Source organism: Lagopus muta, chromosome 3, assembly GCF_023343835.1.
Source record: "Lagopus muta isolate bLagMut1 chromosome 3, bLagMut1 primary, whole genome shotgun sequence".
In the NCBI taxonomy this organism is placed as follows: Eukaryota; Metazoa; Chordata; class Aves; order Galliformes; family Phasianidae; genus Lagopus; species Lagopus muta.
Genome location: NC_064435.1, coordinates 39,560,892 through 39,583,541, shown reverse-complemented (window position 1 = coordinate 39,583,541; position 22,650 = coordinate 39,560,892). Strand labels below are relative to the sequence as shown.

The window sequence follows — 22,650 nt, the reverse complement described above, 5'->3', positions numbered from 1 at the left end:
TGAATGAGCATTCTATCACAACTCATAGTTTCATTTAAGAATTTCAAGAGAAAAAAAAAAAAAAATGGTGTTCATTATACACCAGCTCCAAACATTTAATGCAAGCTATAACTCTCTAATGTTCACATTTGAAAGTGAAGAAACTGAGGAATATTTGAATTTTGAATTTACTCCTATGCTAATGTTTTTGCTTTATTAATATGATTTAACAGTATTGAAAGTGCCATCTGAAGTATGAAAACATATGGGGGTTACAAAAAGGGCAAAAATCCTGAGGTCCATAAGCTCTTCAGAGCATGAAGAATGAGAGTAAAAGAGAGGGGGATTAGAGTAAGGCATAGGGGGAGGAAAAGAAGAGCAAAAAAAGCACAATTCACAATTTGATGGCTTTTTAAAGTGGGACTAGAATATGAAGAAAGAAACATGGGAGGATATTAGACATGACAGTCCCACAAAATTTTATTTATTACGATATGAACAGTTGATATGTGGGCTATAATTATAAGGACAGGTGAATTTCAGCGCTAGTATTCTATTAGGTCTGTGACCATCATGCACTTGCCTTTGCCTTACTCTAAACAGTACCACATACAGATTGTTCAGTGTTTGTTTATATTTAACTATACAATGTTTTCTATTCAACACCAATTACAAAATAATTTTTCCTTAGTAAAAAACAGATTTCCACAGATTCTTTGAGGAAAATACTGACTAGAATAGTGGCCTGAATTCCTCGATAATCTAAGAATGTTATCATAAAAGAATAAGAAATAAAAGTTATTTTGAATTGAAGAAAATACTATTGGTGACATCAGGACATCCTTGGTTATGCCAGAAGTCCTAGAATAAGAAGTCAAAGTTAAAAGTTTCAAAGACTCGTTCTCATTTAAATTTCTACAATGGGCAGGGAGGAAGTTTCTTTTCCAAACAATAGGGAAAACAGTAACTACTTCTAACTCCAGAGCCTGGGAATAGATGTTATTAATATATATATGCTTATTGTTTAACTGAAAATCAATTATCAATAAAACCAGCATGATAAAGATTTTTGTCTCAGATCAAATGCTCTGCTGATTAGATCAAGAATCATAGAGTCCTCAGAATTGGAAGGGTCCTCTGAAGACCATCTAGTCCAACTCCCTGCAATGAACAGGAACATCCACAGCTAGATCAGGTTGTCCAGTTCCTGATACAGCCTCGCCTTGAAAGTCCCCAGTGTCAGGGAATCATCCACAACACTAGGTAACCTGTTCCAGTGCCTTACCACCCTCACTGTAAAAGAGTTTTTGTTTGTATCTAACCCTAAATCTCCCCTTCCTGAGCTTGAAGCTATTTTTCCTTGTTGTGTTGCCACAGACCTTCCTTAAGAGTCTGTCTCTTTTTCAGGGGAGACCTTATTGCTCTCTATCACTGCCTGAAGAGAAGTTGTAGTGAGCTGGAGGTCAGCTTCTTCTCTTGTGTAACTAGTGATAAAACTAGAGGGAATGGCTTCAAGCTTGCCAGGGGAGATTTAGGCTGGGCATTTGGAAATACTGCTTTTCTGAAAGAGTGGTCAGGCGCTGGAATGGGCTGCCCAGGAAGGTGGTGGAGTCACTGACTCTGGAGGAGTTCAAGGAACATTTGGATTTTGTATTGAGGGATATGGTATAGTGAGAACTATTGGCAACAAGCGGATGGTTGGACTGGATGATCTTGTAGGTCTTTTCCAACCTTGGTCTTTCTGTAATTCTGTAGGTCTCGTTTAGATATTGAAAGACTGCTATCAGGTCACCTTGCAGCCTTCTTTTCTCCAGACGGAACAGCTGCAGCTCTCTCAGCCTGTCCTCATAGGAGAGGTGTTCCATTCTGTGGATATTTTTTCTGGCCGTTCTCTGGATGTACTCCAACAGCAATGTGCTTTAAGATAGCGGTTTCCAAAAATATAAGTCCACAAGCAATTTCTGTGAAACTACAAGTCAAAAACTAAGGAGAATCCCGACAGTTTTCTACATATAAGCTAGGAACAAACTGCTTTCTCTGTCAGTGTCTCAACTTTAGGCAGTCCTTTGGGATAACAGTACTGCGAAGGTGGTAGCTACATAAATCAATCACACTCGCAGTTCTTACTGAGGACAGTCTTTCAGCCTATTTGGATGATTTTATCTCGTGCCCACTTCTCCTTCCATCTAAATGGAGCTTTCATTTCTTTCTGAGGTAATCCACCAGACTTTCTTTTCATAAAAACATTTCTTCAAAACCTGCTTATTTTCTGATGCTCACAAAAAGAGTTACCAGTTGTATAATCAATGAATATCAAGATGTTACAATCACAATATAACCAAGAGTGTTAGGCAAAGTGGACAATGATAATAAAAGAGAATAAATGGAAGGCTTACCCTTAGTTGGGCTCACCACAAAACACCAGAAGGAGGGATCTCCAGACAAGATCCTTCCCCACTGGTAGCCAGCTCTTAAATAGGTCTAGGAGAGGTGGAGCCAGGCTCCATCCCTTCTGGCAGAACAGGTGAATTGCCTTCACCTGTGCTCCTCCGGCTGGCTCAGTGCTCCGCCTCAGGTGATCAATCAGAGGTTATATCTTCTATGTATCAAACTATCTACCTTCATGTCATTGCTGTCTGAAATTAAATTTCAGATATAATATGATACATATAATCTACCCGTACTTAGACAAAAACAGCGAAACATTCCAAATTGCAAAATAAATAATAAGTACATTTCCTGGTAAAATGATTTTCCTTACATGTCAATACTTTTATTTATACTGACATACTTAAATATTTTGGTTAAAGTTGACGAATACAAGTTAGCAAAAGAAACCTTTTGAAGTACTTCAGCGTTGTTGATTGCAAGGTTGCTTTCCTTGCTTTTCATGCTCCCAGTCAAAAGACAGCAGCAAAGTGTGAAGTGTCTAGTTGTTTCTTTTAACAGACATCTGAGGCAGCTCTGCTCTGTCACCTTTCTGGTAAAGTACTTTTATTCACATTGAATCTGAATATCACTTATCTGAATATCTACAATGTCCCACATGTGAAACAAGGGCTCCGAACAAAAATTAACCTTTCTTAAAGAAATAGTCCTTTTGAAGAAATGTTCTAACACTGTTGATAGTAAGGGGAAGTGTAACTGGAAGTGTAGCTACAGTGATCAGAGAGCATGTATGTTCTCCATGACTTGAAGCACAAGTGTGTGGTAGAGTCTTCTTTAAACATTAGTGACAGAAGTCAGAAAGACTTGTTCTCACCTGTATATAACCTAGAAACCAAACCCTTTCTATTCAGATATGGATCTGGCCAAACTGATCTATGCTTTTATAATCCTATGCTTCGATCAATCCAATTTGCTCATCCTTGGTCTGACCCAGATGCTACTCCATAACCTACAGATGGTTCATCATACTGTATCCCATCTGTTAAATAGAACACAATAATGAGAATACATCATACCAATATTCCTCACTTCCCCTTGGTTTCCACTCTAATCCTTAGCACAGCTGAAGATCCTGGTCCTTTCATTCGTCTGTGACTAAATAATCTAAGAGAAGACCTTTTCTTTCTGCTTCTTGTTGATGGGTTCAACAACAGAGATGTCATGACTGAAAAATGTCAGATTCAAACTTGAACGTATGAGACAGAAAACTCCTGACTTCAGAACTCATTTCTATTATGCATTATATTTTGCTCTGTTTTGTGAAGTTTAGATTGTGACAGAAACTGATCTCTTGTGTGTTGTTAAGCTACCAATGGAATGACCAAAGCACTTCATTCCTGTGTGTAGAAGTACAAACCATGTAGTTTGTAAGTAAATAATTAAGGCTGACAGGAGAAACAATTCTATATTGAAGTGTTATTAATGTTGTATTAGTTTAGCATACTGCACTTCAGCAGTATAATCTATACAATAAATACAGGAAAAAAAGTCTTATAAATCTGAACTACTGACAACATAGAATCATAGAATGGCCTGGGTTGAAAAGGACCACGATGATCATCTAGTTTCAACTTCCCTGTTATGTGCAGGGTTGCCAACCAACCATTAGACCAGACCACACAGAGTTACATCCAGGCTGGCCTTGAATGCTTCCAGGGATGGGACATCCACAACATCCTTGAGCAGCCTGTTCCAGTGTGTCACCATCCTATGAGTGAAAAATGTCCTCCTAATGTATAACCTAAATCTCCCGTCTTAGTTTCAAAAAACTTCTCATTGTCCTATCACTATCCACCCATGTAAACAGTTATTCCCCCTCCTGTTTATACACTCCCTTCAAGTATTGGAAGATCAAAATGAAGTTTCTCTGGAACCTTCTCTTCTCCAAGATAAACAAGCCTATTTCCCTCAACCTTTCTTCATAGGAGAGGTGCTCCAGCCCTCTGATCATCTTAGTGGCCTTCCTCTTGACCAGTTCCAAGAACTCTGTGTCTTTCTTGTGCTGGGGGCCCTATTATATTTGAAGAAAATCCTATGATTTTAAAATTTGAAAATTTTCAAGGCATATTATTACATGACATCAGAGCAAGTTTGTCATTTAAATAGAAATAATGTTGTATATAGGTGGTCAACAGGTGGAAGAAAGGTACTATATTATAGAAACTCAGTGCAGTGCAAGAGAAATTTAATTATTTTACTCAGCAGAATAACAGCTACTACAACAACAATACACCTGGGCACTGAAAGTGTTGTTTGTCTCAGGGTTTAATTTTTTAGCAGAATGATGGTCATATTTCTCAGGAAAAGATGGATAATAGCAAAACCATTAGCCAGATTTCTTGGTGAAGTTTTTGTTTTCCTAAAATCAATTCTTATAATTTTTTTTAGTATTGAATTCCATTTTGAATTCAAGCAAGAGTGTATCCCTTGAAATTTAGATAAGAAACATTTTCATGCATTATTGTATTTAATTGGTGATTGCAACTCTGCTTTACTTTATATTTGTTTCATTCTCTACTTTTGTGAAACAACTTGAAGAATAAGAAAAGACTAACAAATGCTCTAGAACCAATCAATGTTACAAAACTAATAATAACACAATATGAGCATGCAAGCTTATGTAGTGCCTTTCATGTAGAAGTATCCCAAGGCACTTTGTAACAGAAACTCAATAAGGAGTGTAAAAGTGCTTTGTCAGATAGGATAAGCCAGGGGAAAAGGGGAAATTAATTATGCCTGGATTTAAATTTCTCAGCCAACACAGTGTTTAGAATGTTGGTCAGAAAAGACAGTCATTCCAATACCAGTATCCAGGGAACACAATAGACTTTTTCATTCTTTAACTCTTGAGGAACATTCAATAGTTCTTCCATAATAATATAGGTGTGAGTAATATGAATATGTTCATAGGCTACATTAGGCTACATTTTCAAAAGACAGCTTTTGAAAATGAAACCTGTAGCTTCATTTTCCATGCACAAATAAATTCAAAGAAGTCAATCACTTGACTCTCATGTCAGTAGTCATTTGACTGCTGAGATACACAGTATGAAATTTTGTTTTGTAGAAATTGTTAACACCAAGTTAGCGTATAGACAATGACTTTTTGGATGATTAGTTCAGTGTTTTAAACTACTGTATTTTCTTTTCAGATGCATTTCATGCTACTGGCAGAAAAATCAATCCATGACATAGTAGTTCTTAAATAACAGGTATGTCATACAGAGAAGGAAAATTGCTTAGGAAAACCTTTATTAATTGATAATGAATGAATTAAAAGCTTCTCTGATGTTGCAGAAACTTGCACATCCTCTATTTTTCAAACATTTTTCTCTGAGGAACACATGGACCATACTCATTTTTGGATGACTGCCTCTTTGGATTAATGCATCCTTCTGGTGTGTAAATTAGGAATGAATAGAGGAGAAAGGAGAAGCACTAAATCTCAGGAAACTGAAGCTATACAGAAAAATGAGGTTCACTGTAGAGCTGAATGAGTGACTCACCATGAATAATTTATCTGAGTAGTTAACCTACAATTGCACTTGTTCAAGATGTATGAAAAGATTACAATGTCCTCTTTTTTATTATAAAACAAAACTTTTAAATATTATATGCTCTGAAAGTAATGCTTCCTATTTATTTCCATGAAATGACAAAGATACAAAGAGCACAATAACGTATTTGATAGCTCAGATTCTCTGCTACAAAGCACTACTTTTCAGCATACTCACCACCATTATTTGTTTGTTGTCTATATATAGTAAGCATCAATTAATGTCAATAGGTGTAATTTTTTTTCTGCATGGAGGAATTCAGTGACACACCTTTGCTTCATCTGTACTTCCCTGACAGATGCCATTCTGTCTGACTGCCCCTTTGCTGCCAACTGTTGCATGGCAACAAAATGTAATGGGATACTGGTGGGAAGGTTCAACCTCTACTGCTATACCACCACCTTCCTCTTGACGTCTTGGGCCAACATAATAAAATGAGAGACATTACTGTCAGACCAGCCCTTGTATTTCTAAACTGCAAAGAAAACTTTCTCTAAATATTTCATGCCCTATGTTAAGAGAGAGTGGCATTCTGACTGATCTAATAAATCATGTGAAGCTGGTTTTGTTCCCCAAATGGAAGAATCCACAGATACATACTTCAGATGCCTGCTATGCAGTTCAATTGTATGCGATAAAGAAGACTGAGTATGCGAAGTTAAATTAATTTGAGCAAATCTTTTAACAGTTTTTTGGTAAAAATGTTTTTAGTATTTATGGTGCAGTATTTGTTTTTTGGATGGATAAGTCTGGGAATTAGCACCTACTGAAAATATTTCTCTTGAGAGGAATAAAGAGTGAATTTGTATTGGTGAAAATTTGTATTTAATTCCAAGTGCTCTTTCTGTCAAGATCGAGTCCTGAAAATATAACAGTCTTTACATAATATTTTTCTAATGCTCTTGGACCAGCTATTATGAACTGATGCCCATATTAATAAGATTTAGATATTCAAACTTTACTAGGATGTTGCCTTTGTTGACTACATCTCTAACTTGCGTATTTTGTTAACTACACTAGGAAGGTCTGTATGTATATCCTTGTAGAATCTGTAGTTTTGACAGAAATGCCATTCTTTGCACAAATTTGAAAAGTACTTTCTGCTATTTCTAAAATATGTTGAAACTCAGTAAGTACTTGATGAAAAATGAACATATTTAGAATTTTTACAGAAATAGACAGAGACTATTGGTTTTATAAAAGCCATCCAATAAAAACCATATAAATGTTCATGGCTCTTGGAATGTTCAGATGCTAAAATGCTATATTTATTACAACAAAAACAAGACTGAAAACTGATCATAAGCCACAGGTTTTTTTTGTTGTGTGCCTTGACATAGGCAAATTCTGCATCATTTTTGATTATGCTTGCATAATCACTGCTAACATTTTGCTTTTATTTTTGGTGTATTTTAAAAGTGTATCTGCATCAGAACACTCTTTTGTCAGAGCAAAGCTAAGCCACTGCATATTCTGGATTTTCTATTTGATAGCAATATCCTGGATACGGATTTATTGATAAAATCAGAAAGTAAAATTGGAAAAAATAAATAATATGAGTTCTTACCTGAGCTCTTGAGCTATGGAGTCCACTTGAACTGTTAATAAAAGCAGAAGGAAAGAATGAATTAGTTTACATTTCCAGACTTGTGTTTTCTGCAATCTTGCACCTGCCTATCTGATGATTGAGAAACAATCATCAAAACACAGGTGATTATTTCATGCTAACCAGGGGATTCTAGCTACCAGTGGCAAATGTTAACTGAACATATAATTCTCAGTTATTTTAGGATGAATGAAACCTGAAACATAATCTTCAGTAGAAAACAAACAAACAAACAAACAAACAAACATGAAAAATAATAAGAAAAAAATAAACAGAAAGAATGGCATGTGTTTGTTGAAAGCATAAGAAATCTCTGCTTTTTCTGAATTTTAATTCAATTTGGGAATGACGAAAGCTGTCCACACGAGTATAATGGCATAAGCCAACATAATTGGCATATTGGCAAAGCCAACAGGTGGTTCTCATGTTGCACAGGCAACTTTTGTGGTTTTTTTTTAGCTTCTGGGAAAACACTCAAGAGCTACTGGTTCATACATGCGTTTGTATGTGTATTAAAAGTATAAAGAAAATTCATAAATTTTAAAAAGATGTAATTATCTTCTTAAGTGAAAAGAGTATGAATATAAAATCTTCTATTAAATTTGATTCACCTGTTAGCTCAGAGAGAGACTCTTTTAACAGAGAAGATATACTCTAATGTTGAGATTTGAATAACTTCCCTACTCAATATCTTTTGGATCCTGTAATATTAAGTTGTTTATTCTTATACTTCTGAAATATATGTTTTTACTTAACTTTCAGAGAACATTTTTGAGGGATGCTTCAAAGACCTAATATTTTTATCATTTTTGTACTTATCCCCTCATCTATGGGCAGTGGATAGCATTCCACCTCATATTCTCTGCCATTTTCTCAGTGGAATCTGGAATGTTACACTCCTTTGGTCATTTGAATATAGAGAATTAAGCCAAACTACATTTTAATTTTTCACTCTGACTACAGCTTCAAGCTGAAGGTATGATATTAACAACCTAGAATTTCTGCATTATGTCAGTTAATCAAACTAGTCCTTTTTTCACAATACTAATACTGCAAAATTCCCTTTAAAATCAGATTGGAAGATGGATGCTTTGTTCTTCTGAAAACAGTCACAAGCAAAAATGCTTGCAGGAAAGGCAAATCTTTGACATTTATTTTTATGTATCTCAATTTTTCAATCATTATCAAGAGTCACAAAAAGTGTTATGTATTAATATAAAAAGTTATTCTCCTGAAAGGACTGTATTGCTAGTCAATCATGTTTTCCAGATGTTGAGATCATTAAGTGCCTGTTTATCTCTCAGTATTGCATTTCCATCTGTTCCTTATAAAAAGAGAGGAATAGCTGGGAAATACAACTCTGACATAACTTTGCAGAATCAAACACAAATACCAGTTCTTTAAAAAAGCACAGGGTTCTCCTGCATTGCATACATCTGCACTTTTTGATTAAGGTAAATTTACTTCTGAAGCATTTACACGGCTAATTTACTGATAGCTAATGGCAGTAGGCAGAAAAACATTCAGTTGGCTGAGACAAAGTTTGATATGTTATTTTGAAAGAATCCATTCAATATTGTCTTGCTCTACTCCCTATGGAAAATATATGTTTGCATAATAAAACACATAACCTTTATTTCCTTTTGAAATAGCTCAAAGAAAATAGTATACAGTAGAGTTGCTTTTTATTTTTTTTTCTGCTTTTCTTTAAGCCATAGCTAATAACATCATGCCTCTTAATGTCAGCAGTCTGTGTCCTACATTGATTAAAAAAGCAACCCAAAGGAAGCTACACACTCTCTTACTGCACATTAGAGGCTATGCACAGAACTATCGTATTTCATGGTGTGCTGGGCACAGGGTCATGGAATGTGCTTGCTAACTCACCCTTGGTTCCTTTTGAGCGTGTGCGCAGCTTTTTATTTTCCCCATCTGCATCCATCTGTAATATTAACACAAAGTCTTTAATTCATTCCTTTTGCCATTGAGAAAAAAAATCTCCAATGCTTTTTTTTTTTCACATTTCCAAAGGCTAGACAGTAATAGAAAGAAGAATAATCATGCCTTATTAATCTTGTCAAAGAGATAAAAAGCCATCTGTGAATATCTAGTAAATACCTAGGAGATACCTTTAATGGCACAGATTTGTTTAATAAAGTGATGGTAATGAGTGACTCTTTAGGTTTAATGACAAGGTCTACAGGTGTTAGCTGAAGGTATAAGGTTAGAAATGGCAATGTTGTGTGAGTGCTGCTTTCAACATTCACCTCCTGGAAGAAAAGGTTCCAGAAACAGTAGTGCCTACAGGCATCCTACATAACTGTTGTAACTGAAGCATATCAGAAGAGCTGCAATGGAACCTGTGTCTGACAAGTTCATTTTAGAGCACGAAACACTCTTGCCTGAATGCTGACTACAGTCATGTCCAGTCATGTCCATGTCCAGACACTTCATCACTTAATCAAATCTCAAATCTTGTAGAACTTCTAGTGAAAGAAACCATTATAGATGTGTATAAGCCTTTGGAGGAACATAAGATCAGGTTTGTATTTTACATAAAAAAAAAAAAAAAATTAAAAGAAAAAAAGAAAAAGAAGATAAGCTGCTGCCATCAGATTTCTAACTGAAATAAGAGAGGCCTTGCAAGAATGGCTGTTCAAATGACACTTTTGGCTACAGCTAAACTAGCAGTGGAAATATGTACCTTCTGGTCTTGGATCTGGCCCAGATCCATAATTGTGGGGGCAGGTTTTCAATCCATGGATTTTATTACAAACCCCTGAAATTCAAAGGGATTAAGATTTCATGAAGAGCTGCAGTGGTATACAGCAGATTGTTTAACCATGTAATGTTGAGCATGTCCAGGGAGGTGTGTGGAAGAATCTGTCATGAGGAATTTTTGCCTAGGCAAAACAGCAGAAACTCTGTAATTCTTCTTAATATTATGGTAGCATCTTACTACCTATCTGTTTTTAATTGTAGTTTCCCTGTTTGTGAAATGGTAATGATCCAACATTCTGCAGATCAATATGCAGGAACAACTGCATGGATCAGCATCTGATTTATGTAACTCTTTCAGGCAATAGGTAACTAGATTCTGTGGGTACCAGAAGTTCTCTATGCCCAACATCTACAAATTTTTCCTGCAAAAGGTGACAAAATAAGAAGCTGTGTCTATAGACTCTTTCCATTATTTCACTCTTTTTTCTTTTTTCTTTTTTCTGTTTTTTTTTTCCTGAGGATCAGCAGTACTGATTTGCCCCACAGACGGAAGATGCAAGAAGCTGTTTATACCTTTTTCTATTCATAGAGTTTGAAGATCTGATGATGCTCTATTTTTAGTTTTACATGACTCAGACAACTGAGATGTCCTGAAGGTCTGAATCTGAATGAGCATTGCAGAATATGACAAATTTGACCTGAGAATGAAAGAATAAAGTCAGCCTTGATAGTGGTTAAAAAACATTTCTCTATTTTCCCATTTTTTTTTTTTTCCTTTTTGCTGTTGCATGTGGTTTTGCATCAGATATAACAACAGGAATCAAAATACCTATTTGTAGGAGAGAACACAAGTGTATGAAAAGGCTATTCATATACTTGAAGAAGTCTAATTCTAGAACCCAGGTTAATGATATCTGAAATAAAAGTATAAATTGATTGGAATTCATCTCAAACCCAGGTAATGTTATCTTTTCTCTGTTTAAATTTACATCTGTTGTTGATTATTAGCAGGGAAGTAACACAAGTGGCTTGTGTTTACGTAGTAATGCTGCTGGCAGCCTTTGCTTGTCACTATCCTTAAAACCTGGAGAGCGAGTTTTAGCAATGCGACTGCAATGGTAATGGGAAACATGGCTCTGTTCTCTGATGCTGAGTTGTGATTGAAGGCACTGACCTGCCATAGACTTATAATAGGGGAGCAGGTGTGGCAATGATGGACTTTAATTTCCTTTAATAAACCTTTTATGTGCCACACTTTTACTGCCATTCTATGCTCTCCAAGGTCCTGCACATAATAGGTTCATTACTTTTGATTACTATAGTCTATTGAGACAAACAACTCCAGAACACACTATATATTATGTTCAGTTAAACCAATATAGACTATTTATCCACTGTGCATTATTTCACCTGCAACTCTACAGACAAAATTAACAACAGCTCCTGTAAGCTAAAACTATTAAAACCACTGGTACTCCTTTGTCATCATTTCATAATAAATACCACACCAATCACAGTGCTGCTCTTTTAATTATGAAACAGAAAGTGTCCACTGCTTCTACTGAACAGCAGTTACTTTGGTCTAAATAGCATGTTACACTGTGATGAATATTTAAAAACTGCACAATGAGTGAAAACCAACAGTAAAATCAATGTAGGTGATTTTTCTATTGATTTTCTTTCCTTGCAATAATTTGAAATTATGAGAGATGTTTAATCAACTCAACTCTGAAATTTATTGTGCTGTTTAGCCCACTGCAAGCCACATATTAAAAGAATCATCATGAATACATTGTATAAAGACAACTTACTAAAGTCCCATGCATCATTAGCTTTAAATCTATAGAAAAGTAACTGAATACGGTATGTTTAAAAACTAAAAAAAAAAAAGAAAAAAAAGAACTAAGATTCTGCCTTATTATTTTTACCTGCATAGTGATTGTTTTACATGAAATTACAGCCACAGGCAGTCAGCAAGAAGTACTCAAACTTTTAAAACATCCTTGGAATAATGAAAGTGTTAAACTAAATAAGAAATTCTGCCTGAGTATTTTTATGAGGCAATTTCTATCAGGATTTGAATTTCAGATACGTATGTTATTACTGCTGCGTACTGGAAAGACTGGATGGACTCTAGATGATGCTTCATGCTCCCAAATTCAAGGATGGTCGGCCCTCCCTACCAGTACACACGTCGTCTTAAGACAAACAGTCATAAGAGATAGCTAGTTCTTCTCTGTATAAAATCCATACATGATGTCCTCCTGTAAATGTTTTTCTCCATCAGGATAATATCTAAATGATGGCCAGGAATTTTTTACTCTGAGCTGCATTCCCATATGTTTTAGTGGCAAGATTCACAAGTAGAAATATATCTAATAGTGATGAGTAGTAATTCTAAGCATAGTGAAACTAATTCCACTAAATCTTATAGCTAGATTTTATGATCTTATTAGCAGATTCTCTGATATGACAGGATTTAAATTCATCTAAGCACTTTCCTTTCAAATTGAGTTGAAACTGATTAATGGACTCAAAAAGAATTAGTGAGAGATAATAGTCAGAAACACAGAGACAAAAAGAGAGTTAGCAGATACACAGTCCTAAGTCATTAAGAAAGCCATCTAAGAAATAAATACCTGCCTCAGAGTTCCTTCAGTTATGCCATATTCCCATGATTTAGAAATGTACTGTAGATGTTAACGTTGAATGCTTTTCCTGAATGCATGTCCCAACAAATGTCGGTCTTTATGAATGCTTTCTGTTTGATTTTGTGAATTTCAGTGTGATACTCCCTCTCTTCTTCCTTCATTTGTGGTTGAGACAGAAAGCTAAGGCAGTATCTAGACCCTAGTAAATGGATTGGAGTCACGATATCACAAATTCTGCTCAAATTCTCTCTTACATGTAAGTAAGAGCATTTTCTAATTTCTGCTCTGCTCTCTGAACAAGCATGAATGATTTCACGTAAGCGCATTTCATGTTCCTGGAGTGGTCACTTTCCTTTTGTGTAGCTAAATCACCAGTTTATTTAGAGGTAAGATATAAAAAGTTTTCCTGGGATTTTCCAACAAAAAGTTATGTTTTCAAAATGAAACACGGGAAGCAACTTCTCAGTGACAAAACTTTGCTGATTTTGAGAGTTCTGAAAAGAAGAATAGTTTTTCTCTTCTTTTCATTGTTTGTAATCTACATGTGTTCGTATAGAGAAAACATTTACATCTGACTAATGAACTTAGTTGGAAAAAGAATCATGCCTTTTAAGGCACACAAGTCCATCCTTAATTCTGAAACACAAGCCACAGACTTCAAAATTGACGTCAGATACTGCTTTGTACTGCAAAGATCTCTATATGCTACTTGTACCCCAAGGTGACATGACATAGCATGTGTCGCTTCTGACAACACGTAATATCATTACAGCAATATTTCTCAATGCTGTTAGTAGCCACATTTTACTATTTCTTTTCAACAAGTTATTTAAGATTCTAACATACAAAAACAAAATACTGACATTAAGGTTTTTTGTTTTGTTTTGTTTTGTTTTTAAATAGTATCATAATGGAAAGGATTTCCTACATCCTACTTCCTACATCTGGAAGTACAGAGTAGCATTCGGTTGTTTGTGTATGTATGTGTGCTAAGTGTATCTTTCTGTCCCTCTAAGATAGCTTTTATTTTTTTTTAATATTAAGAATTCACTGATGACTGATAGTGAAAATTACATAGCAAGAAGAAAATGGAAAGCACAAGTATAGCAACTTTTAGGGAAAGCTACTATCTTCTGATTATTGGAAGTATAAAAAAAAAAAGTAAAAGATGTGAAGACACAATTTTCAGGAACATTATTTGCATTGTGGCTTAAAGTTGCTTATTCTTTTCTTTTAATCACAAGTTGATTTACAGGAAGGAGAAAAAAAAAGCAAGTGTTCTTTAAGACTGCTACTTAAAACAAACCTTGTTATATGATATTGATGAATCATACTTAAGTAGTCATCCCATCTTTATTTTTGAAACTTTTGCTTCAGTTTACACAATGCAATTCTTCATTTCTATCAGAGAAAGTTGAATGTCATGGAAATAACTAGTTCACATGTGTTTGTTTCTTGTGAAATAAAACGAGCAAGTACATCCATTGAGTGCAAACCATAAAGTATAACATAAATCATCAACAACTGGCTGTGGGTTGTACATAATTTTGAAATGTAGATAATGTTTTAATGTTGAAATCACCACTTGAAAATGTTCAGTGGCAAAATAAACCTTAAGTCAGGGACAAGCTTGAATAACTTTGTAACAAGGATGATTTATTTTGATTCTCACTTCTGATTTCTGAGTTGTCACTGCTGTTGTATACTTCATCCATGCAACTTTGCACAACTGGCAGTGCTGAATATAAACCAAAGCCATATGTTTATGTCCTTTTGCCAAACGACTACAGCAAATAGTTCTATTATTCCCTTAGGTAACCAATGTGTGCCAAGTATTTCTATTAGTCTGCTTTACCAAGGCTTTAGAGGGCAGAGATACAGCTTTATGAAATTAGGGGCAACTGCTAGCTTTTTAAATTTACAGAAAAATTATTAAGTACACCATGGTAAAATGCAGCTTGGCATAAGATGATCCTAGTTTCTGGGGGCTTGTTTCCTGTACTTTTATTTCCATGTACTTTAATGTCTTGTCACTATCTCCTGGGCTACTGTGTACTAAATATCATTTTTCTTCCTACTGAAGAAAGACTGTGTCAATATTCAAACAGAAAGAAAAAAAAGCGTTGCCTTGACATCTAAAGACCTTTCAGTAAATGTACAGTAACAAAAGTAAATCAATATCCATTCATTAAAAAAAAAATAAATTCACAAATAAGCTATTCTTCAGATTGAATTTAAGCAATGCATTATGAAATACATTCTTACTTTCGAAGTCATATAGATTAAAATATATTTGTGTTCTTGTTGGCATTTAATCTTAAGAAACATAGTTCAGAAATGAAAAAAAAAGAATTTCTACATATTTACAGAAGTTTCCATCTTTTTGAATAGTTCATTATTTTTATACCTGATTTTTAAGATTTCTGTTCTTAAAACAGCAGATACTATAGAAGAAATATAGTCATATTGCACAAAACACTACAAAGTAATCTAATACTTTTATGGAGATGCATTTTGATTCAGATTCATTCTTTTAAAGAAGTTATCCCACCTTTGCGTGTTTCTGGGTGACAATATGTGCAGATTCTAAAGGACCAGGTTCACTCTTCCCAAGACGTCTTGCCCGATTTAACAGATAATCCTGAAATTCATTCTCTGAAAAAGAAAATATAACCAAAAACCAGCTATACTAAAGAAAACATAGATGGAAGAGGACACTTTTTATATTAGGCAAATAATCATTTTTTTCTTTTTTTCTTTTTTTTTAATTATTATTTTTTTCATGAAAAATGTGGCATAGGCACATGACGTTTTTAAAAAGTAGAAATAATTTCTTGCGTTACTTTTAAAATATGGTTTGCCCTCTCCAATAGTTTATCACATAGACCTTAAGTTTTTCTTAAAACACATACAGAAAAGCACAGTTTTTATGTAAAAATCCAAAGTCAAGTATGATTTAGCACATGGTATGAAATAAACGATAAGCAGTCTAAAATATTTCAGTAATGATGTAAATAAAATCATTGAATTTTTTAGAATCTATGTATGTATTTTGCTTTGAATATCAATGCTCAAACTTGGTCAGACTGACCACATTCTCACTGTAACCAAATACGAGATGTCTTTGATTTTTCTCCACTCTTAATATTTATTATTTTCTGTAAGGAAACTCATGCTAAACCAACAATAATGGTGAGAGAGAATTGAAATTTTTATCTGAGTGTACAATACTGATAACCTTGCATTCAGAAATAAGGAATAACCACACCATTCAAACACCTAAAGAAAGTTGAATGCACTTGCAACTTGATCAGATCTGTCTGTGATTAGTTATTACACAGAGAATATATATATCTCTCCTGCCATCAATAATCAAATTATAAAATTTTACTTTCACTTGCAATTTTTATGGGTAGCTTTCAAACAGTATACAGTGTATTTAGTAAGACTTATCTAATTCATTCTATCTATTCTACTTAATGAGAAAGTTTGCAGATAAATTTCTGGAACTTCGAGGTGAAACTTATTATACCCAATGAAATTTTTCCAATAAAACTTGTAATTCTGCATTTCTGAAATTGGAAAGCCTCACTTTAAATGGATTCTCAGGCAGGCAACATCTTTGTGAGTAACTAAATTCAGCTTGAGTCCCAATAGATAGAATATTATTTGAATCCCATCAATAACTTTTAATTAAAATAAATAGGCTTTTACAAAGTAGCAAAACAGACAGCAGATGCAACATGATGAAGAGGGAAGAAAAAAACAGAGCAAAACAGCCTAGTACTGAGAAGATTTTTAAAGCTGTTTTTAGCCAATATGTTGCTGGAAAATGATGCTGCTTACCCTCAAAGCCTTCTTTCCCCGTTATTTTTTTTCAACATTTGCAAGAAAAATAAGAAAAAAAAAGGAACACAAAAGGAATATTAAAGCTATCACTATCTACCTGTCTTGTCTTGTTCTTATTCAAAACACACTAACCCTAAAACAAAAGATCTCTTAAGAATAGCTACAATAGTGAACAAATCACTTCCTAAGCCTAAAACTTAACAGGTTTTGGTCTAAAATCCTATCATGCTATGCATTTATTAGCAATATATTTTTCATTTATTTTCTCAAAGATTGCCAATAAAGAACTAAATCACATAAGGGAGTAGCTGTAAACCCTTTGAGTTCCCTAATGTCAAACTCATTAGCATCCGAATAACCACACAGCAGCACATCATCTGCACAATTGCAATTTTTTACTACTTTTAATAGCGTTTCTCAAAGGGCTCATTTTCAACTTTCTTCAGTGGTTTGTTGGTTCTCTGGGGAAAAGGAGCTTCCTGACGCTCACAGCTTCCACTCAACAACCAGGCCGTTTGCTGTCAGAAGCATCAGCCCTCTGCCCTAACCCCATCTGCTGTCTCTCATCCTAAGGGAGCGAGAGTTAAGACAGCACAGCTGAGATCCACTTGGAAAAGTACACAACAGGAAAATACACAGAACTTTTTGCATTTAACTTTACATAATAAAGTAATACAATGAAAGCTCTCTTTTTAAGTCTGGGATAGGTCAGGGCTTGAGAGGAGGGTTTAAAATTGTGCTGGAAAACTACATGCAAAAGTGCCATTTGCTCTTTTACTCCCATCTGCCTTGTATGTAACATCATCAGCTATCTTTGAAAAGTGAAGCATTATAGTAGGAGAAAAGCAAGACTTCATATAAAGCAAAAATTTGACCTCTCTTCTGTGTTTAACTAAAGCAGAAGTTACTGGTTAGTAAGTTTGCTATTTTCTCTTTCTTTCACATAACAGAGTGCTGGCAACCATACAGCCGATTCGTGGGTGAGTACTCAGATTTTAAGATACAGTGTTTCATAAAAATTCCAATACAATATCATACATCTGTCATGTTATAAAAGGTCGTGTTGGATTATTCTGTGTCATGGGATGTGACATACCCCAAATGGAATACAAACTGTGTGTCATCCCTGTCCACAAGCCAAGAAGCAGCATACTTTTCAAATACAATGCAGGGATCTGATGCTTCAGGTATCAAACAAATTAATTTTGGAAAAGTTGGTTCTGATTTACATCTAAATCTTATACAATATATCATTGAAAAATGCTTTTTTAAAGTATATTTTATCCATTATAAAATTGAACATGTGATGAATTTTGAGGTATAGCAAAGAATGGAGAAGAGCAATGCAGTGGGTGCAATGAGGACTGGAAAATGAAGATCTCACCCTCAAGATGTCACAGAAATCATCTATCTAGTTTACTGAAAGCTTTGATGATAGGACTGTTGATGGTTTTCATACAGAAATAATTTATGTCAATCAATGTTCTTTGGAGGGATCCTTCCCCTTAGGACTATACATATGTTGATGTAGGCCCAACCTTTTCATAGTGTGCAAGAATTCATTTACCTATTTTAATAAATAGGGAAAGAAAGAAAAATACCTGTGATTTACAGATGATAACTGTTGCCTATTCTTCAACTCTTATGCAGATTGAGAGAATGTCTCCCTCTACTTCAAGGAGCACCTCACTTCAACCAGAATGATAAACTTCATAAACCCACAAAAATCGAATCAATGAGTTCTTTGATTTGTTAATGTAATGATTCAGTGAAGTCACTTGGAATCTATGCAGTTCATTCTTTGGCTTATAGCTATTTCTAGTGCAATGTGATCAGTGTACTGATTCTGAAGTGTTAGCCTACTATGATCCGTGAGTCATACCAGGATACTGATGTGAGTCACAATTTAGGTCCTGATCCTCACTGTCACATATGTGTGAGAAATCCCTTCAACCATTCTCACTGACCCATTGTCTATGAACAAAAGTCCACATTGTGGTCAGATTACTAGAGAATTCCTGAAAATTTAATAATGAGAAAACACATATCATACAGTTAAAAATTATGTCACCAGGAGCCTAAGGATGTTTCTCTGTCAGCATTTCAGTACAAAAAAAAAAAAAAAAAAAAAGCATGCAACATCTGTAAAAGACCCTGAACAATATATTTTTTTAAATATAATGGATAAAATTTCCAACAGATGAATTTGATTTTCTCTCATTTATCACATCACTAGTTGATATATTAAAAATATGAAAATGAACATGCATAACAGTTTATGATTTGTTAAGTCAGAATGGAAGTAGTAGCTAAGGAAACAAATTAAATGGGCTCACCACTATGACCTCCGAATATTTTTTGTGTTTCTACAGGGACAGTGATTTCTCTTTCTCAATATATAATATTTAGTATTTGAGAAAATATCTAAAAACAAAAGGTGCTGTTACAAAAAGAAAAGATGCATTGAGCTCTTGACTGCAGTCAGATCTTTATGCTGTACATGCTGAAGTACATAACTTCACACATTAAGTTCTACTGAAATTTATGGGTCATCTCAGTGAGACACTTAAACACAGGTGTAATGTTCAGCACATGAGTAAACAGATGAATTTCATTCAGCCTTCTGATGTTACACTGGAGTAGACATGGGAAGCCCTGGAAATCAGAAGGGAACTACTTGGGCATATGTGGCTTTTTTTTATGGTTTGAGCTTCAGAAAGCAATTTCCTTGGGGCAGTATACTCCTTTTTACACTTGTTTTATTGAGTGTGCAGGGACGTGAAACAGGATTGCAGCTGCTTATATTATTGTATTTTCTTTCCCAACCATAAGACTAAACTTTATCTTACTTAGTTCTACCCTGAGATGCACAGGAGGTCATGTGCAATACAGCCCTATAATACTTGCATTTGTCCTTCCATTACCTGTAAAAACATACACCTTCCATCCATCTGCTGTTTTAAACATGGCAGTAATTCCAATGCCATGTGCAAGATCATATTTCACCTTGCAGAAGGGTTTAACTTTCACCTGATTTAAGCAACAAACTATCCCTCAAAGATGCCCGAGGCTTTTCTGTAATTAACATAACTGCATTTATATGCTATTCATGACTGATAATTCCAACACCTTGTGGAAAAAAAAAAAAAAAAAAAAAAAAAAAAAAAAAAAAAAAAAAAAAGAAAGAAAAAAAAAAAAGAAAAAGAAAGAAAAAGAAAGAAAAAGAAAAAAAAGGTTGCATGCTGTAAACATTATAAACATATTCAAATAAGCTTAACACAATCTGCCATGCTTATTTCTGCCTAGATCATGGACCAGCGAAATGGTTAATGCAAATGGATTTATAATTTGCTTTGGGGGGCCAGTTTCTTCTCCTTATTTATTAGCCCAGCTGATGGGGCAGATTTGATGAGGCACTTCTGGAATAATTGAGTCATCACACAAAGAAGGCTGCTAGCATTCAGAGTGGTTTTATCAGCAGCAAGCAGGCCTGATTACTGACAATTACACTCTGATCCGGTGATGGAGGAGAAAGAGCCAACGAGTGGGAAATGTCCGTGTTTCTATCCAGGAATAATTTCTACATTCATTTTACATGCTAAGTGTTTCCTATCTCTGCATAATAAACTGTAAACAGGAATAGATGGCACAATGTCCCTTAATATTTCCTGGTAATGAAGACACAAATGTACAGTGAGTGCTGATAAATATAGATGAAACATAAGCTATTCTCTGACTCTGTATTGTTACCTTTAAAATAAATGCATTTTGGTGGTAAAAGCATAATCATAGCTAATGCAAAAAAATGACAGAAGATTGAAGCTGTCCTTGTAACTACACAGAAACTTTGTAAAAGTCCTGTTAATCACTGCTGTTCTCGAGGTTTATAAGCTGAAGGTGATATACTGGAAGGAGCATCATTTTGTTTCTCAATACTCAACTACGGAGAAACTCCCTTGCTTTGACACAGCAAAGGAGAGCAACAACAGTGACCTCCATTAACACTTCAGGGATAGAGCACATCTCAATGTGAAACTGAAAAACAATGAGACTGCTCCAGGAACACATTTTCACTATGATAAATTCTCATTTTCCTCCCATCACTCTTAAGATGGTGTTTATAACAAATAATAAAGTTAGACCGTAGATTTCATGAGTTGTGGTTAGCCATTCCGGTTAGGATGTCACTTCTTAGCAATGCTAAGAATTGTTATCAGTTATTAAGAAAATGCTGAAAGCAGAACTTTGGAAACATCTCTTTCTTCTCTGACTCAGGAAAAAAATGCACGGAAACAGACATACTGAGGAGCTGAAATGTGATTTTGTGTTTGTTGATGAGCAATTACAGATTTCAACTGGAAAATGTTAATGCCTCAGTCTAGGGAGAGTTCTTTTTTAGAGTTGATCAGGCATGAAGCACTGAATAATAAACTTCTGCATGCTTGTTTATTCCTTTTCCTCTTTTTAAACTAATTCATAGCTTCAAAAGAACTAAAAGTTATTCTCTGTTCTCCTGTGGTAGCTATGGTAACTATGTTTCATTAAAGTAGCCACTTAACTTCAAGGCTTGTGTTACAATGATATGCATTATTTGGAGTAAAAACACACCATAACAACCTTATGATTTCAGAGCAATTTTAAAAGAAAGTTCAAAGAGCATGCGTCATTGATTCTGGAACACAGGGTTTATTTTACTTTAAAACATGTTTACTCTTTTACAGACTGATGACTGTTCCTGCATGGAGTCATCTCTGTTGTGAGGTACTGTGTAAGGGGAAAGCCACTGGCTCCAGTGAGGGATGACCATGCTCTGGTTGTTGAAGAGAAGCTTAGTAGCTATAGGACTGAGGCCAGAGTGAGACTCCTGAGCACACACATCAGTATAACTAAGAGCAGCAAAACTGTGTTGTTTTTAATTACTCTGTTGCAGCCTCCTCCAATACCAGGAAGATTTTGGTCCAGCTACATGCCTGCTGTTTAGGGACTATTTTTACAGTCCTTATACAATACATGGCTTCCAGCAAGCTAGTTAGGAATGAATGGGATTCTGCAGAATCTACAGAAGTGCTGGAGTTGATTAGGTTCAGACAAAGTGGTCACTTCTCAAGCACTTATGGGCTTAATCTATGTTGCTATGTTCCTTCCCTGTGATTTCTGACTGTTCTGGCCAAATTTTATGGGATTGATTTAACAACTAGAATTAAGGCATCACAATTCTTATGCTGGACAAAATACATGGCTAATTAGCTCACTGAGTGTTCTCTGACATGGAGTCAAATGAAACAATGAATCTAAAAATACAATGTATTTTTTATAAAAAGAAATGCAACTACCATCCCTCTAACCTAAACATTCATTCTCTGCTTTCTAAACAAGCTCCCTTCATTAAGCATGACAGACATGTCCCAAGAAAGGGAAAGTCACACAAAGGGAAGTGTGCCTTCCCTCGACATGCAAATCACATATGTTCATTAACTACAAGAGTGCCATGTGAAGTACAGTCTGCCACCATCTAAAAGACTTGTAATGACCCTAACTGTTAAAGATAATAGGACTTGCTTGCACTACCACATTGCCCTGAAGATCTTGGGAGCTTGCTGAGCAGCACAGAAAAAAACAAATAACAAAAAAAAAAAAAAAAAAAAAAAAAAAACAAAAAACCAAAAACAAAAAAAAACACAAAGAAAAAAAGAAAAAAGAAAAAGAAAAAAAAAGATAGAAACAACCAACAGCAAAAATACCACCTTGAAACTGAAAGAAGAAAGAACATTCAAAACAACTAGTATTTGACAGACACAAAAGTGTATCAGTAAAATGAACACTGGGACAGACTTCTGAT

At 34.9% G+C, this 22,650-nt stretch overlaps 1 protein-coding gene across 5 annotated transcripts in view; it reads right to left on the bottom strand.

The window, feature by feature from the left end:
- The window catches only part of ST18 (ST18 C2H2C-type zinc finger transcription factor), a 177,376-nt gene that overhangs the window by 60,721 nt on the left and 94,005 nt on the right, over window positions 1-22,650 (bottom strand). For 4 of the 5 annotated variants that reach the window (XM_048940560.1, XM_048940562.1, XM_048940563.1 and 1 more), the window contains 3 exons: window positions 15,514-15,617; window positions 9,478-9,532; window positions 7,552-7,582 (listed from right to left, as the gene is read on the bottom strand). In XM_048940560.1, the coding sequence (XP_048796517.1) occupies window positions 7,552-7,582; window positions 9,478-9,532; window positions 15,514-15,617 (190 nt within the window). Of the gene's footprint in view, window positions 1-7,551; window positions 7,583-9,477; window positions 9,533-10,884; window positions 11,010-15,513; window positions 15,618-22,650 lie in introns of all 5 variants that reach the window. The other variant, XM_048940565.1, reaches the window with a different exon arrangement.